At 35.8% G+C, this 15,868-nt stretch overlaps 1 protein-coding gene across 1 annotated transcript in view; it reads left to right on the top strand.

Annotated features, from left to right (window-relative positions):
- Positions 1-15,868, top strand: part of COL4A3 (collagen type IV alpha 3 chain) — a 179,239-nt gene that overhangs the window by 127,487 nt on the left and 35,884 nt on the right. Inside the window, exons 33-38 of the mRNA XM_074191247.1 lie at positions 1,217-1,306; positions 3,776-3,910; positions 7,386-7,484; positions 8,703-8,792; positions 9,141-9,280; positions 11,609-11,735. Of these exons, the coding sequence (XP_074047348.1) occupies positions 1,217-1,306; positions 3,776-3,910; positions 7,386-7,484; positions 8,703-8,792; positions 9,141-9,280; positions 11,609-11,735 (681 nt within the window). The remainder of the gene's footprint in view (positions 1-1,216; positions 1,307-3,775; positions 3,911-7,385; positions 7,485-8,702; positions 8,793-9,140; positions 9,281-11,608; positions 11,736-15,868) is intronic.

Raw genomic sequence — 15,868 nt, 5'->3', positions numbered from 1 at the left:
CTTTTTTTAGTGCCTCTGTTTTCTAACTGTTAAATCTCTCTTCATAATTTTCTTGCATCACTCTAATTTCTTTTCTCAGTTTCTCCTCTACTACTCTTGTCTCTTTAACCCTTCTAATAATTCTTGTTGGGCTTGTGTCCATTAGCATCTTTCTATAAGGTTGTGCTTTTGGCTGTTTTCACATTGTTGTCTAGTGAATTTGTGTCTTGGTCATCCTGCTACTTAGTAATTTTTTAAGGTCAAGTTCTTTTTTGTTGTTGTTGTTGCTTGCTCATTTTTTAGCCTATTTTTTGTCTTTGAACTTTATGTTAAAGTTGGGTTCTGTTCATCTGCAGATGAGAAGGCATTGTCCCATGTTTTAAGACTTTCCTCACTGCTTTCAAAGCTAGTTCTAGGAAAGTCTTCAAGTTTTAAGTACTTCTAAGGTGGTGTGATCTGGGGAGAAGTATGGTTACTGCTCTTCTGGTTGGTGCATTGGTATTCACCCAGTAAGAACCCCCCTACTCTCCTGTAGCTGCAAGTGGTAGTGTTCTTCTTGGTCCTGAAACTGTGAACAGATCCCCTGAAACCAAAAGCATTCGTACACTCCTCTCTGCCTTGGAAGAACTGCCACCAAAGTACCTATCACCCCTATGTCTGACTGCAAGTGCTCCTCTCCATCCTTGAACTGCAACCTAGAACTGGATATAAACAATATATAGCCCCCCAATCAGTGTCAACTGCACCCAATGCCAGCAAAGGGTCCCTCGTAATCTCTTTCTGATCAGTTGTCTGACCCTAAAACTATCTCTGGACTAAGAGCTCCCAAATTGCTGCCACCATTTTCACAGTCACCTTCAAAGTCCATAGCTGGTGCTGCTCCAACCTTGATGTCTCAGACCTATCCTGCCAATCTTCTACATTGTCTTAGGCTGGAAAAATGTCTCACTGAGCTTTTGTTGGCTCTGCCTCTCTTAAGTTTGATTTGAGAAATTATTTCAGTTATTTGGAGAGGAATGTTAGGAGAGTTATGTTGGGTTGCTGCCTCTACTTCACCATCTTGGTTCCATTCTAATCCATTTTCATCCTTTGACTCAATATCTGTTTCTATTTTAGATTGTCTTTTCCGGTACTTTGGCTGATTTTCCTACTATTAAGCAACAAAAGATATTTGATTCAAATATGTGATTTTCTTGTTTTGATAATCCAAAACATCTATGTTGCTTCAATTCCATAGGCCAAAAGGGAGAAGTTGGCATGATGGGTTATCCTGGAAGAACTGGGGCTCCTGGGATTCCAGGGAACCCAGGTACCCCAGGACATAAGGGTAAGTTATATCAGGAAAGATATGCATAATGTAGTGGAAAGACATTGAATCTGAATTCAAAAAACCTCGGTTTGATTTCTGATTATATTTCTTGATAGCTATCAATTTTTCATCTGTAAAATGAGAATAATAATAATAATAATAATACCTATTTTAGTAAACCTAGCTCCAAGAGGGGCCATGAGCATCAAGTGAGAAAATGTAAGTAAAACATCTTGTCAAATCTAAAGCATTATATAAATGTCAGCTGTGATTACATATGTTATTATCTATTTTCAGCATTTAGCGTGATATGTTATGTTTGGATCTTTAGGAAAGACACCAAGACACATGTTCATTTCAGTGCAAAAGTTTTGAAAATAATGCATTTCATCATACTTTTTTTCTGTTTTCTATTTTTGCCCTTCCCCCTCCCCCCACATATCATTTATTCTGTAACCCAAAAAAATTTGTGGATGCTCTGGGAAAGTTTTTAGCCTTGTATTCCACTTTAATTCATAGTAGTTTGGGTTTTACATCTGTTCCTAGATTATTGCTGGATTGATATGTGTGTGTATGTGTGTGTTTAATGAAATGGAGGTCATTAATATGAGTGATCCAGTGATTTATATCACAACTATTCATGCTTTCTCGTAATATAATATTTCACTATCTTTCAAATCCTCTATAGAGAAACTACCCTGAAAATCTTCCCATGCTTAACTGTCTTATAGATACCAATGGACCAGTCAGCCTGCTCAAATCTTGCCTAATATTAACACTACATGAACAATTCAATTTTTCCTTTTAAAAAACCTAATTATTTATATTTTTCAACTAAAATAAAAACATTTTTATTAATATGTCCCTACTACTACTCCCACCTTTCACTGAGCCTAAACAAACAAAATTCAATCCTCAAAATATGAAGCCTTTAATACATGCAGTTACATAGTCTGATAAGGCAAATTCCTATATTAGTCATGTCTAAAAATGTTTTTTCCACATTTCACCTATCAGGAGGTGAATGATATGCTTCATATTCATTCCCTCAAATTTGTGACTTATTGTTCTGAATAGAGTTCTGAAGTCTTTAAATGTTGTTTCTCTTTATAATGTTGTTTATTTGTATAAATTGTTCTCCTAGTGCTGCTCCTTGTTCTGCATCAGTTCATAAGTGTGACCAGTTTCCTTTGAAACTGCCCATTTCATCATTTCTTATAGCACAATAGTATTCACATCCTACAATGTTTTTAACCATTCCACAATAGAAAGCCACCCCTTAATTTTCCATTTTAACTCCCACAAAAAGAGCAGTTATGTTAGATAGATAGATAGATGGATAGATAGATAGATAGATAGATAGATAGATAGATAGATAGATAGATGGATAGATGGATAAATAGATAGAAAGATCGATCCACATGTGTTTATATAATATATATACATATTTGTATAATTTTCCTCATTCTTTGATGTGTTTGAGGTTATAGTGGGTCATCCATTAAGAAAGGTTTGCTAACTATGTGAACCTAGTTCCAAATTGCTTTCTAGAATGGCTGAACCAATTCATAGAAAAGTATAACAATGTACCTATTTCCTATCATCCCTTCAACAATTGTACTTTTCCTCTTTTGCCATCTGCCAGTCTGATAGTGAGGAGGTGACACTTCACAGTTGTTTTAATTACATTTCTCTAATTATTATTTGAAGCATTTTTTCATATAATTGATATATATATATAGATATATATTAGATAACAGACCTTTACCAGAAAAATTTATGGTTTTTTCATTGTAATTTTCTGTTACCAAGATGTTTTTCACTCAGATATTTCCCTTACAATTTTTGCATTAGATTTGTTTTGCAAAAGCTTTTAATTTCATATAATCAAAATTCTAAATTTTATCTCATGTGATTCTTCCTATTATTTGATCATAAATTCTTCCCTTATCCATATTCTAATCTGTTTACATGTTTGTTTATATCTAAGTCACATATCCACTGGAAGTTATCTTCCTGTATAGTATGCCAACTATACATATATATATATATATATCATATATAATATATGTCATATATAATACATATATTTCATGTATAATATGAAATTATATAATTTTTCCAGTTATATATACCTTAGACAACATGAAATTTTTTTTAATAATGCTGTGTGCGTTTGAGTGCTATCCTGACATTATGGCATTATGACATTTAAGACAGCTCTTATTTTACTGAGTCAAATTCTTGAAGTAAACAAAGTAAGATGTTGCATCCTTTATATCTGAGTCAGTTGTATGATGCTGTCCATATGTGCATCTATAATTCTTATAAAAATTTTATAACAATAATAAAGCAGGAATATGGACCAGTAGTTGCAGTTAACATTTCCATTGCCTTTTGTTTGGGGTAAGATATCATCCATAATCTTTCCCAAGATTTTATAACAAAATCATAATCAAAAACAAATGTTATTGCTGCTCTTTTTAGGTAGCTTTGGAATCCCAGGAAGGAAGGGGAAGAAAGGACTTCCTGGTGCAAAGGGAGAAAGAGGTAATAAAGGAAATCGAGGTCCATCAATGATATCAGCTGATGTTGGGGAGAAAGGGGAACCAGGACCAGAAGGTAAGGAGAGTTCTTGCATCTAAAACACTTTTTTGGCTATATGTGTGTTTCTGAGCATTTTTGTGCTTCTGTGCGTTCACAGTGTACCAGGATAAAATTATATTTATAATCTCCAATACTTCAGCTCTTTTGGTGAGAAAGTAGGCTGTAATTAAAACTTTATTTTAGTCTTCTAGACAGTCCTGGAGAGCACTGGGACTGGATTCTGCTACATAGACACTCCCAGATTTTGTCTGTAACAGATAATGTCTACATGTTGTCATTTTGAAAAGTTATCTACAATCACTATGTACACTTAACAATTAGCTAATTGCCTTGTAGCTTGGAACTCACATATATTCAATTTGGCATTCAATTAGGTTTTTTGGTTTTTGTTTTTTTTTTAGGTTTTTCAAGGCAAAGGGGTTAAGTGACTTGCCCAAGGCCACACAACTAGGTAATAATTAAGTGTCTGAGGCCAGATTTGAACTCAGGTACTCCTGACTCCAGGGCCGGTGTTCTATCCACTGCACCACCTAGCCACCCCATTCAATTAGTTTTATAATAGAAAGAAAGGTGAAAAAACAATTGAGGCAAGATGAACAAAAAAGGCCTAGACTGTATTTTTTTTTGTCAAACTTTAATCAAATGTACACAGAAAGCAAAAAGAAAATATTAATATGCCATATGAATTAAAACTAAGACCAAGTACCTTCTCCCTCTGTAAGATCCCTCCTTACTGGGGTTCCTTTCTTTGATTGGGCTGTTCCTCTCAGATGATGCAGTTTAGGGAAAGGTCAGTCATAGTCCTTGCTCTGGACTTTCTCCATCTCTCGTCTGGAAGATAGTGAGTTCTTAATAAAGGCTTGTTGACTTGTTCGTTTTATCTGAGGAGGAATAAAAGCTCATTTAAATTCATATTCTTTAAGAAATAAAGATCTAACAAAATCTCTATTACTTGCTGACAAACTATCATTCTCTTGTTAAAACACAGAAATGAATTTAGGAAAAAAGCTATCATAAAGAAGTACTTTTATTTTAAAAGAAAATTAGAAAACAGAGGTATTTTTTAGGAACCTTTCTTATTTTCATTTTAACCCAGAAAATTCATGATCATTAGATTTACAAAATCCTGGACTGCATTTCACTTTTAGCTGGAAAAAATAACTTCTTATGAAATAATACTATCATGCTGTCATGTTTTAAAAAACTGTTAATTCACTATTTCAAGGAATATTACAAACTTTCAAGTAATATTACAGACATTCAAGTAATGTTACAAACATTCAAGTAATGATACAAAGTAATTACTGACACAATTACAACAAGCAGATCTAACGTATTTTAAACAGTTTTATTTTGATTGATTGAGTCTGCTTTGGCAGACAAACCTATAACTACTGTCATGGATTATTTCTATGATTTTGTTAGCATTCTGTAAGCCTTTTATAAGGAAATCCCAATACCATTTCCGTTACTATGTAAGATATATTTTGACCTAATATTTAGGCCCCTGTACCCTCATATTTCAGTATCTCATTTAATTCAAACCTTTTACAGAGCATGATGTAAAATATATGCATATTTCTAAGAAAAATATTATGTCTACCTGCATAGTATAGTGGGAAAAATTATGAAAACTGGAGTCAAGAGAATTGTTTGAATTACACCTGGGACTTTCTGCCTATATGACAGTGGACATGCTATTTAACTTGCATATCGATCTCTTTATCTATAAAATGGGAACAATACATTTGGTATTTTCATCATAGGACTGATATGAGAATGAAATAAGTGTTGATAATCAGGAGTCTATAGCTTCCCCTCACGTAGTAAGTCTCAGCATTTCTAGTACAAAATATATGATCTGGTTCTTCCTGGTGGTTGAGCCTCTAATGGTTGATCCTCTTGAGTAAGGGCATATCCAACTGGAGGCTTCTGTTGATTCCTTTATGATCTCACTCCCTTTCCACATGATCCCTATCAGTGATACCAAAGAACGCTATTGGGCATGGAAGGAAGGCAATTCAGTAGGGGAGAGAGAGAGAGAGAGAGAGAGAGAGAGAGAGAGAGAGAGAGAAATTCTTTTCTGTTCCATCAGCTCTTTGGACTTCCATTGAGTGGCTTAGTGACCAATTCTCTTTACATAGTCCATGACTATGAGAGTGAAAGGAACAGGAATGGAATGAAAGAGGGGAGAAAGATGAAAATTTCCATTTCCACACATGCAGTTCAAGAGAGAACTGTTCTATTACTTTTTAAAATGTTTTATAAAAAGCACTATATAAATAAAATGCAGTCTGGGTCCTTCTCTCCCATCCCACCTAGAAAGGCAGTTTGGGTCTCCAGAGTGTATCTAACTACCTCTTCCTTCAGCATTTGAGTTGGTAATCCTGAAACGTTGGGGAATTTTTCTAACACTAAAACTCATGTGCCCCTATTGATATGCTGGCCCTAATGAGTATCAATATATCAAATGGGTAGTCAGTATTAATTTGCTCTTAGAAATAGGTATTTACTAAGATGGCATAGTAAGAACAATTGATAAAATTGCATATAGAGCAGCTAGGTGGCACAGTGGATAGAGCACTGGCTCTGGAGTCAAGAGGACCTGAGTTCAAATTTGACCTCAAACACTTAATAATTACCTAGCTGTGTGACCTTGGGCAAGTCACTTAACCCCATTGCTTTGCAAGAAAACAAAAAAAATGACCACATATGCATATACATTCATTGATATGTATATATATATATATATAAATATTTCTGGTGTGTTTTTATAATATTATTTATTTTAAAATGTTATATTTATTGGAAAGTTTCATTTCTTTTCTAATCATGCAACATTTATTTAACAAATACTATGAGCTAGACATTATGGAGAATATGAGAAAATACAAGAGCCTGACCTGATCCTGAGGACTTGCAATCTAACTGGTTTACTGGATGCACACATGTACATTTTGACTCTGATGGCTTTTGTGATGAAGAACAGAGAAGTAACAGCGGGAGAAATGAAATACACATAAAAATTAGGAAAGGAAGGCAGAAATGAGAAGAGATGAAAAGGATCATGAGTCAGAAAATCAGAGCAACTAATAGAGGGGGCAGAACTAAATGAAAAAAGTAAAGTAAAAGTAAAATATAAAGTGGTAGACAATTACTTGGTAAGGAAAAAAAGAAAATATCTGCTATCTGAGCTGTTTTGAGTTTATAAATTCAGATTCCTGGGTCTCATTTTTATGGGTTCTAATTTTAAGGCTTCTATATCTCTGGGTCACTATGGCACATGAAAATGGAAAGTCCACTTTGTGGGGCTGATTGAATTATTTTAGTTAAAAGTAAACTACCAAGAATTGAATGCAGGTAAAGAAAATAAAGCTTAGGTGATTCTATCATGGACACAATAGTAATCAGCAAAGCTGTTAAGTTAATTTGAAACAAAAAGCCTATGAACCTGAAGAACACACTTATTTTATTATTATTTTTACCCTAGGGTCTTTGGGAGGTCTTGGACAGAAAGGAGAGAAAGGTGTTCCAGGTCTAGCAGGATCACAAGGCCATGATGGAATGCCTGGCAGACCAGGGCTACCAGGTATGGTAGAATCATAGAAACTCTATTTTAAACTTAAAAGTAACTAGAGGAAAAAATACTAACATGGACCTCAAAGGACTTAAACCTGGTGCCGAAGTTGGTTAAACTGTTCTGGTATAAACAAGTTCTCTTACAGCAAGGCTTCTTAAGCCACATTGTAAACTTCTTTGACAAACTGTTCTGATAACTGTATTTCAATTCCATATATTTTATGTTATGCATTTAAAAAAATATTGAGAAGGGATCTAAATTCTTCACAATACTGCCAAAAGGAGCCAACACACATACACACACACACACACACACACACACACACACACACACACACATATACACACCCTTTCTGTTATGAACTTTTATCTTGAGACTTCAATTTCTCCAAGAATTGTTTTAATGAAATCTGATCCCAAAGATGCTCTTATTGAAAGTCAAAAGGAGAGATTCAGTATTCCAACAAATCGATTCTAAACTAACCTTACTGGGAACCATTTTAAGATGCTCTATGTTTAATCTATATTTATAGCAAATTTTGAGTATGATAAAAATACTGTAGTTTCTAACAGATCTGCACTATTTCCTCAAAAATTATAATTTAAAATGACAAATTTGTTACAAATTTAATATTTATCAAATTACTGTTCAATCATCACTCCCCCAAATAGATACTAAGTGGTATTTCAGGTTTTTATCATAATTTTTCTTTTTTTAAAAAAAAATTAAGCACACAAGGGGCAGCTAGGTGGCACAGTGGCTAAAGCACTGGCCTTGGAGTCAGGAGTATCTGGGTTCAAATCCAGTCTCAGACACTTAATAATTACCTAGCTGTGTGGCCTTGGGCAAGCTGCTTAACCCCATTTGCCTTGCAAAAATCTAAAAAAAAATTAAGCACACAAAATAAGTTTAATAAAAGCTAAGGTAGCTTCCTACTTTCTGTAAAAATAAATAGTAATATGTACTCCATTAACTGTAATACTGTCATATAATAAAATTCTAGGATTATATTTTGTCTTGAATACACAAAAATAGAGTGACAGATTATGGTGGTAAATGTATATGATAGCAAAAAGTCTTCAATTTCTGTTAGCACTGGTCTCAGAATTATTGTTCTTTGATCATTGAGAAAGATGTAGCAGTAAAGGGACAGGACTCTGGGTTTCAGTCATTTCCAGTCATGGCTCTTGATGCAAATTTTGTAATGAATATTTATTTTCAATTAAGGACTCAGAGGAGATCCTGGCACCATGGGTCATCCTGGAGAACCAGGACCACCTGGAGGACCTGGAAATATGGGGCACATGGGAATGCCAGGTGAGTCATGAATCCATTTGATAAGAGCCTCCCCTTTAGGGTCATGATGGGTCAGAAATCTTATTGAATCTCATTTCATCCACTAGTCATCTGGAAGCTATCTGTTCAGTCAAAGAGACAATAATACAAGTCTACTTCAAAACAAAAATAATTAAGGGATGGATAATTAAATATTTATGAATTCCAGACAGTAGTCATTGTATGACTACAATGCTTTCATGATTGTTATATTAGTCCCAGAATTCAGAAGAGCTAAAACCTTTGGGGATGACTTCTCAAGCCTGGAATGGAGTCAGTAAATAACCCATTGTTCATGAATGCCATCTGAAATTTGTTTCTTTGCTCAAGGCCCAAAGGGGAAAAAGGGCACTGCAGGCCACCCAGGTGTAACTGGCAGACCAGGGCTCCCTGGTATTGAAGGCATGAAAGGAGAGAAAGGAGAACCAGGTTATGCAAAGGATGCACAGCCAGGACCTCCAGGGCCAAAGGTATGGACATGCTGGCTATAGGTATATGATGATTATTTTAATACCTGTTGATTAAATGATATCAAGTTTTAACTTGGGTATTTGAAGATGAGATAAATAATATATCTTTTCCAGTGTCTTATTCAGATGAAAAAGAACAAATAATTGCTTAGCCAAGGGGGACATTATGATTGCTTAATTTGGTAGTTAATGAGGTTTTGGTGCTAGCTCCACAAATAAGACTGTTTACAGTAGCTGTCACACAATTGTAATTCTTTCTATCATTCATTTTGTAGTTTCAACTTTCATGGGTACTGAATTGTCCCTTCCAATTTGAGTGGGGGCAAGTTAGTGCTTCTCTTCTATAAAATTAAGATGTAATTACATACCTAATTGCCTTTTACTTAAAAAAAAGTTTATTGAACAAGCTAAATTTAAGCAACTCCTAAACAGCCATCAGATTAGACACAAATGAAACTGTAAGGCACAAACAAGAATCTATCTTAGCTAAATTGGGAGTTTTAGGACATATGCTCCTCTTTATAACTCATCTTTCAAATTGGATTCCAAGAATTTCCTCCCTGAGTCTCAAAGCTCTGGAAAACATTCTCCATCACACACACACACACACACACACATGCTTGGTTCCCCTTACATACACCTCCACCTTAACTTACATTTTTAATAACCTTATGGAATTTGAATACTAATAGCTAATATTTATTCTATACTTAAAAGTTTGCAAAGTGATTTCTGTCTGTCACCTCATTTTCTGTCTAGCTTCTCCTTTATCTATTAAGACACTGTCTCCAATTTAGATATATTTTCTAATTCTGTTTTCAATTTCTGAATCACCATAAAAGCAAAGTTATAAGAAATAAGGATAGCCGTAGGAGGGAGAAGCTATCATACTAACATAGGATCATAGATCTAGAGTTGAAGGGGACCTTAGAAATCATCTAGTGCAACCCCCCTTCATTTTACAAATGAGAAAACTGAGGCCTGGGAAAGATAAATGACTTAGCCAACCGGCAGAAACCTCAATCTAAGACATTCTGACTCCAAGCCTAGGGGTCTTTTCACTACTCTGCATTTCATGTCATTTCTTTCCTGGAGCATTGGAATCTAAATCACTACCCCTTCACCAATCAGAATCCTGATGTTTTTGTAAACAGTATTTCAGAAGAGTGTGTCAGAGCAGAGTATACTTCCCAAATCTTCTCATGCACAGAAGCTATTTTACTTACTTTGTAAAATCACATGACTTTAATAGTCTTCTCATTTATTTTAGATTACTTACAGAACTATTTATTTTTAAAGATAAAGAATTAAAACTCAACATTCCTTCAACATTTCAAAAGATCTGTGATCAATGATATGGGTACTCCTGTGAAATCAATTGATCAATTATTAAGTATCTTCTATGTGTTGGCCACTGTGTTAAATGCTGGTAATAGAGACAAAAATGGAAACGTCTATGCCCTCAAGTAGCTTGCATTCTTTTGGGAGAGAGAACATATATAAAATAGATATTTGGGAGACAATAGCAGCTAGGTGATGAGGAAAAATTTCTTGAAGAAAGTGGTAAATGAATTGAGTTAGGAAGGAAAACTGGGAGTCTATGAGGTGGAGATAAGAGGGTACATTGCAGGAGGACCCAGACTGGGCCTATACATAGAGACAGGAAATGCCCTGATATGTGAAAGGGTGAGAGAAAAGGCCAAGAGAAGACCTGAAGGGGAACAGTGAATGACAGTCCTAGAATAGGATGAACCAAGTGGTGATAGGCTTTAATGCCTCACAGAGGAGCTGACATTTGATCTAGAAGCAGCAGGAGGTCATCATGCACAGGTCACAACCTGCCCAACTGCCTAGGTGAGAAAGTTTCCTTAGTGATAAAATTAGAGTTAGGACTAAAAACAAAATGCTGTATCATTGTGACATGGTAATTCAGCAGGAATAAGTTTTATATAACTGCTCTTGTCCTTATCTGGATAGAAAATAGAATCTTAATGCAATGTAAACATGGAGGGGGGGCATATTTCTTAGGTCTAGAAAGCATTGTCTGATTTAAATTGTTTTATGGGCTGAGAATAATAAATCACAAGATTGATACAATACAGTAAGCTTTTATTTCCAGAGTTAAAGCATCTCAAAAATCTTGAAATATTAAATATATTTATTTGGTTGTACTTTATACAGCTACTATTTGAAATATCTAAAACTAGTTTATAAAAGAAGCACTTTTTATTAATAGAAGGAAATACCATTTTTTAAAAATATAGTTTCAATAGCATTTAAATTTAATTATGATTATTTACTCTACATAAATAAAAATTTAATCTTTAGGGGGAGCCAGGACCCCCAGGTTCCTTAGGCAAAAAAGGAGGAAGAGGTCCACCAGGCCCACCTGGCCCAGTAGGTCCTGCTGGAACTGAAGGAAACCAGGGAAGTTCTGGAAACCATGGTCTTCCAGGTAAGAGCCTTGATTTAACCTAAATGAAATTTAGTAACATTTCATACAGAACTAAAAATTTATCTTTTTTATACTTTTAATTTATTTTTCTAATTACATACAAAGGTAGTTTTCAACAATAATCCATTTTCATGTTTATGAGTTTCACATTTTTTTCTGCCATCCTTATTTCCCTCACCTCCCTCCATAGTAGCAAACAATCTGGTAAAAGTTTCTATAGGCATATCTTTTGATGATTTGCAGAAAGCCTTATATTCAACAAAGAGTGAACCAATTACATTCTTCCCTCTAAAATCAGATCTTAAAATTGGATCCTTTTCTCAAATTGTATTCCAATCTTTCATTTTTGTCTTTGTTCACTAGTTCTTTATCACATTGTCTGATATATCATTGACACTTAATAAGGTTTGTTGAATTGAAGTGAGTTGAATTGGGGCTGCTAGGTGGCGCAGTGGATAGAGTCAAGAGTACCTGAGTTCAAATCCGGTCTCAGATACTTAATAATTACCTAGCTGTGTGGCCTTGGGCAAGCCACTTAACCCCATTTGCCTTGCAAAAACCTAAAAAAAGTGAGTTTAATTTGACTCAAATTATCAAGATTTACATTACTGGAGAAGAAATGAAATATGCAGGGAAAGCATTACCATATTGATTGTCCAATAACAAGTACAGGACTTCTTCAGTGGAATCTTCGAATCACGACTATACCAGTGGAACTACAAATGGAGCAGGGAGTGGCTCAGGTGTTGGATAACAGGTAGAAAGTGCCCAAGAGACAAACATTCATCCATTGATTCCCGTGCCATTCAGGGACATCATGTCCTGCTTGGTATTTTGGAGACTTATTCCATGCTGGTCCCTTTGAACCCTCTGTTTTTACCCCCTTTATTTGCCAACTCCTACATAACTCTCTGGATCCATTTAACCACAGTGAATTATTTGTCATATACCAGTATTTTGTATACACAACCATTTGGATCAAAGCTTGGAGTGAGTTCTCTTGTCCAGAGCAGGTTCTCTATCTCCAAGACTGCTCATAAGCAGCTAGGTGACGGAAGGGAGGAGGTGCTGGAGTTGAGTCAAGAAGATCTGAGTTTGAGTTCTGCCTTAGACTTCTACTGGCTGTATGACCCTGGGCTAGTCCCTTCACTTCTGTTTGGTCCAATTTCCTCTGACATATGATGGTGATAATAGCATGTACCTCAAAGGTTGTTATGAGGGTCAAATGAAATGACGTGTTTTATGTAGTATGTAAACCTTAAAGGATTATATAAAAATGTTAACTATTTTATTATTGTTATGGTTGTCACCAACACAACAAGCCATAGCTTGCAACTGTCAAGGGCAAAGCCTTTTGCCATAGAAATATTTAAAAACTAGAAAGATGATACATGGATGATGACACACTAGGCCTGGAGTTGGGAGGACCTGAGTTCAGATCCTACCTTAGATACTTACTGACTCAAACACAACCGACCCTAGGCAAATCATTTAATCCTGATTATCTCCAAAGAAACAAACAAACAAACAAATCAAAGGGATTTGAGGAACCATCAAGTCCAATCCTTTCATTTTATGGTTGAGGCACTGAAAAGTTGGGTGCTTTGCTAAAGTCACACAGCTAATAAGTACCTGAGTGAGATAGAATTTGAACCCAAGACTTCTTGACTTCAAGTCCAGTACTCTGTCCACAAATTCATAATGTCTCATGAATACCTACATCAACAACTGCACTACACCAATCTGTTCATAAGCATTTATTAAGTACTCGCTATGTGGCGGATGCTATGTAAGTGCTGAGGATACCAAGAAAGAAAGACAAAAGACAGTGTAATGGTGGAGACAGCACGTGAGAACTATGTACAGTTAGTGAGATATGAGGGAGATAACCAACAGAGAGAAGTCCCTAGGATTAAGAGAGACTGGGAATGGCTTCTTGAAGTTGATATTTCAACTGGGACTTGAAGGAAGTTAGGGAAGCCAGGAGAAGGAGGTAAGCAAGGAGAGAATTACAGGTATGGGGGATAATCAATAGAGATGTTATGGATCCAGGGGGGCTGGCCAGTTGGGCAATTTACCCATCACTACCCATGTTCCAGTAGTCTTCCCCTTGACCTAGCGGGGTAATTTGAGGAAAAAGGAAAAGAAGCCATCCTGCAAGTAGCTAGATGAAAAGACAATATGGCATAATTAAGCACATGTCTTGCCAACAGAGGAAGTGTCGACCCAGAACTGTGATCGACAGCAGATGACAGTCAAGGTATTTGGATTATGGACCAGACAACGGCTGAGCCAGGTACAAGTCAAGAAGAGCAGAAATAGGGGTGGCTAGGTGGCACAATGGATAGAGCACCAGCCCTGGAGTCAGGAGGACCTGAGTTCAAATCTGGCCTCAGATACTTAATAATTACCTAGCTGTGTGGCCTTGGGCAAGCCACTTAATCCCATTTGCATTGCAAAGACCTTAAAAAAAAGAGCAGAAATAGAGACCCAATGTCCCTTTCTTTACTTCCTCCAAGGAGAAGTCGCCTTTCCCTTTTTACTCATCATTTCTTCTTTTTCCACTATCCTTTTTTGGCTGCTTCAACAGATATTGAGAATTTGAATTCTTCATTTAATTTTTTATGTTAATTAATTAATAAGCATTTAATGAAGCATTGTCTTTGTGCTTTGGGTCATTCTTCTGAGTACTGGACTGTGAAAGGCCTGCAGAAGATACTATTTGAGTATAGAATTGCAAAAAAGCCAGGTATCCCAAAAGGAGGAGTTAGAGTTTTCCAGGCATGGGGACAGCTGATGCAAATACACATAGGCAGGAAATGCTGGGTCATATATGAGGAACAAAATATGCCTAGACCACAGGGTAAAGAGAGAGGGAGTAATGCATTAGAAGACTGGAAAAACTGGAAGGGTCCTGACTGTGAATAGCATGAAATCTCAAAGAGTTTTCTATTCGATCCTACAATAGGGAGTCACTAAAGTTCAAATCAGAATTGAGCTTTAGGAAAATAATTTATCTATTTAACTGGTAAATTGTTTTGTTTTTAAATTTATTTTTTTAAAATTGGTCACAAATCTAAGTTGTTTATATTGGTTATTGAATTGTGCAGAAATGGATAGAGGATAGAGGTAGATAATAACTTTTAAAGGACCCCTCTTAGATGGTTTCAGAAAAACCTGGTGAAACTTGTATGAATTGATGCAAAGCAAAGAGCAGAACCAGAGCATGGTCACAGTAACAGCAACATTGATTTTGGTTTTGTTTTTTTTTTGCAAGGCAGTGGGGGTTAAGTGACTTGCCCAAGGTCACAAAGCTAGGTTATTATTAAATGTCTGATGTCAGATTTGAACTCAGGTCCTCCTGACTCCAGGGCTGGTGCTTTATCCACTGTGCCACCTAGCTGCCCCATAACAGCAAATATTGATAATGATGAACAACCATGAAAGACTTAGCTACTATGATCAATACAATACTCTAATACAATTCTGAAGGACTCATGAGGATAAATTCTATCTACCTCCAGAGAAAGAACTGATGAAATATGAGTGCAAGCAAGCATATTTTTTCACTTTATTCCTCTTGCATTTCTTTTTGCAACATAGCTAATATGGCTTATGTGATTTTACATGTATAATTGACACCACATTGCTTGCCTTCTCAGTGGGTGGTGAAGGAACAGAAGGGAGGAAGAGAATTAGAAACACAACATTTCTAAAAAACTAATGTCAAAAAATAATAAATGTATTTTATAAGTATGGGAGAAAATAAAAAGACCCTCTCCTGAAGTGACATGAGATTCTCACCACTATTGTATCTCTGGGAAGCTTTTGAATATAAGGAATTAGACCTGATTGTCTTCCTGAAGACGAAATACCTAGTCCTTTTGAGAAACTGGCAGAGTGAGTTATAACAGGTTCATAATTTTCCAGTTTAGATAACCCTTCTTACTAAGCACCTGACCTATGTGCTACCACCTAAAATTGGCCTACCTCAAGCCCAAACCACATAGATAGAAGTCTTGTCAATCAGACAGGAAGGCAATCAATAGGCAAACAACAGACATTTATTAAGCCATAACTATGAGCTGGGAAAACAAACACAAGCAAAAGAAAAGACAGGCTCCATTCTCAAG

The sequence above is a fragment of the Macrotis lagotis genome, chromosome 6, assembly GCF_037893015.1.
Source record: "Macrotis lagotis isolate mMagLag1 chromosome 6, bilby.v1.9.chrom.fasta, whole genome shotgun sequence".
Classification (NCBI taxonomy): domain Eukaryota; kingdom Metazoa; phylum Chordata; class Mammalia; order Peramelemorphia; family Peramelidae; genus Macrotis; species Macrotis lagotis.
The sequence above is the reverse complement of the archived record's forward strand: the minus strand, read 5'-3'. Positions and strand labels throughout refer to the sequence as shown.